The 3,141-nt window shown below is 38.7% G+C and overlaps 1 protein-coding gene across 1 annotated transcript in view; it reads left to right on the top strand.

Moving 5' to 3' along the window:
- Positions 1-3,141, top strand: part of ATP11C (ATPase phospholipid transporting 11C (ATP11C blood group)) — a gene marked incomplete at its 5' end in the record, with an annotated part of 106,355 nt that overhangs the window by 7,847 nt on the left and 95,367 nt on the right. Inside the window, 1 exon segment of the mRNA XM_017872191.1 lies at positions 1,919-1,999. Coding sequence (XP_017727680.1) covers positions 1,919-1,999 — 81 coding nt within the window.

The following is a 3,141-nucleotide window of genomic DNA, read 5'->3' as shown; positions in this document are numbered from 1 at the left end:
AAAATACAAAAAACTAGCCGGGCGAGGTGGCAGGCACCTGTAGTCCCAGCCACTCAGGAGGCTGAGGCAGGAGAATGGCGTAAACCCAGGAGGCGGAGCTTGCAGTGAGCTGAGATCCGGTCACTGCACTCCAGCCTGGGCGACAGAGCGAGACTCCGTCTCAAAAAAAAAAAAAAAAAGAAATTGCTCAAATTCCCTGTTGATGCTAAGTGCTTCTGTTTACCCACTTTGAGGCTTTCAGTAAATGGTACTGTAATTGAATTTAGCCTTGCTACTTAAAATCAGTCTGGGATATAATATGGGCAAGAGCCTATTTTAATCCTGAATGATGGAAGATTTGAAAAGGAGCTCCTCTGGATCCATGGTCAGATTTCTTACAGATATAGAATAAACTACCTAGAGGATTCTGCTTGAAAGAATCATTCTACTTGGTGGGCAGCGCATTTCATTTCAGTTCAGCAAACGTGTACCACTCATCCACCTACTGTGTGCTGTGCAGTAGGACAGATAACAAAAATGGTAGCAGGTACAATGAAGATCAAGATATAGCTTTTATCCTCTTAAGGAATTTATGCTATAGCTGAGAAGACCAGTCACATAACAGTCATGTATTCACTTAATGTAGTAAAGCCATTCAAGAAGCATGAACAGAATGCTTTGTGTATACAGTGTAAGTTATCATTTTTTTCTACCCAAGAGGAATTTGAGAAGGCTTCAGAGAATAGATCCTATCTGAACGGAGCCTTTAAGGATTAGAAGGGGTTTACCTGGTGGAGAATGCTGAACTGGTATTTCAGGGATAGGGAGGAGATTGCCTAAAGTCACAGAGCCATGTAGAAGCCTTGCATACATGGAAGTATATGTTGTATCTACAACACAGGGTGTATGGTAGAGGCAGGCTTGGTTGAGGGTTGGAGATGAGAGTCAACGAGTTGGGAGGGCAGATTGAACTCAAGATCATCCTTAAATCTAGTTCTCTTTCAGTATTTCCTGTCTCAGTGAATGACAACATCCACCTAGACATGCTAACCTGATACTTGGAAGACACCTTTAATAAGCACTTATATCTAACTGTTGCCATTTTTGCCTCCTAAATATTTATAGAACTTTTTTCCATGCCTGCCACTAATACTCTAGTCCAAGCCATCATCTTTCACCTAGATTACAGCAGTAGCCTCCTAAATAGACTCCCTGCCTTCACTCTTGTTCCCTGTCTAATTCATCTTCCACAGAGCAGTGAGAATGATCTTTTCAAAATGCACTTCTGTTCATGTGACCTTTCCTTGCTTAAAACTTTCAAGGATTTCCTGCTATTTGTGGGATAAAGAATGAGCAGCTTACTTTGGCCTAGAGGGCCCTGCACAGTCTGGCTCCTGCCTCCTTTTCCAGCCCCATCTCACACCACACTCCCTCTTGCAACTGGCTTCCTTTATTTCTAGAGACCTGCATATACTGTTCACTGTGCCTAGAAAACTACCTTTTGTCTAGTTAACTCCTGTTTACCCTTCAGACCTCAGAATCTACACACTTGTTTTACTGTCTGATTTTTCCTATAAGCTGCCAGCTACATGAAGGCAGGGACTTGTCTCCATCTTGTTTAAAGCAGTATCTTTAGAGCTTGGCTGATAATAGCACAAGGGCTGACAGAATGGTGCTCAGCAAATAGGTGGTAAGTGAATGGATATATTTCAATAAAGGGATTAATCCAAGCTGGGATAAAAACTATGCTTGAATTTAGGATTGTTTCTTAAACTAACTGCCATGTAGTTTGCTTTTGTTTTAATGAAAATTAATATTTACCCTACTACTGGAATGTGTTTTATCTATGTTTCTGTTTGAAATGTTTGCAGCATGTAAGTGCTGCATATGAGTTAATGACAAATTTTCATTTTACTTTCAATTTAATTTGTTTACCTAGGTCACAGTAGACACACCAACTAGCCCAGTTACCAGTGGACTTCCACTTTTCTTTGTTATAACTGTTACAGCCATCAAGCAGGTAAATTTCTTCTTTACACTCACACCTGCATTTCAGTCCAGGCTTGTTGGAATTGCATTGTCAGAGGCTCTTTTTCATATTTATATACAGTGGGTAGTATCTGTTATGGATTTATTTTATATTTGGTTCCTCTTGAAAACCTATTAAAATGATAGTAAGGCACATCCTTCATGTATTTCCTTGTTTCCTCTTCAGTATCTGTGTGTGTGGGTGTAAACATTAAAGAAAGAGCAGGTAAAAGGTACAGCCCAGTCAGGAAATAGGAGGTAGATTTTGATGCACATTAATTGTTTCACTGTGGTATGTCTGTGTGAAAACTCCTATTTTATGGATTTTTTAAATTGTTTATGACTGTAGCGAGAACTTAAGGGAAGAATACTTTAATTTTCTTGTTTTTTCCTTATACTGCTTCAGAGGGTAGTAGGTAGAGGGGACATTTCCTGTTTTTTGTCAGAGCTGATAGACTGCCACAGATTGTGATATATGGATGTCTTTGAAGTATTTTGAACATTTTGTATGCTAGTATGTTTGAAAAATTCCAGATGAAAATGGAAACAGGAAATTGGAGCATGTTTTGTGTCAGTCCACAGCATCTGACTATTTGCAAACATACTTTTAGATGTTACTTAACAAAGTACTTTTAAAAAGGATACCAAAGAAGCTTGCAAAACAAAGCTCTTCTTAGCAGTATTGGGAACAAGATTACCTTTCCTCATGGGGTTATCTGGTCTTACATCTTGCCTACCAGGAACTATAAGAATATTTTATCAAGTCTTCAGTTGCAAAATAAAGACTTTTGGAATGTTCTTTTCCTTAGACTGGTAGGATTATTTTCTTTAACATCATAAAATTGCTGGTTCCAAGAATAGCATGTGTGGTTTTCAAAGGTTTTTTTACTGATTCATTCTACTCCCAATACTGGTTCACGTTAGGGCCTTTATTTCTTCACCAGCATCACAAAATGTACTCTATAAAGTGATAGCCTAGCATTGTCATAAAGAGGACAGAAGAAGAATGGATATAGCACCTGAGGGGAAAAAAGTGGGGGGAGGCAATGAAGAGATTTTTCAAACAGTTGTATTTGAAAAGGTACAGACATTATTACAACGAAAAAAAGGCAAAGGTATATAAAAAAAAAGAGG

The sequence above is a fragment of the Rhinopithecus bieti genome, unplaced genomic scaffold (genome assembly GCF_001698545.2).
Source record: "Rhinopithecus bieti isolate Rb0 unplaced genomic scaffold, ASM169854v2 scaffold_7062, whole genome shotgun sequence".
Lineage (NCBI taxonomy): Eukaryota > Metazoa > Chordata > Mammalia > Primates > Cercopithecidae > Rhinopithecus > Rhinopithecus bieti.
Note: the sequence above shows the minus strand (reverse complement) of the source record. Positions and strands in the feature narration are given on the sequence as shown.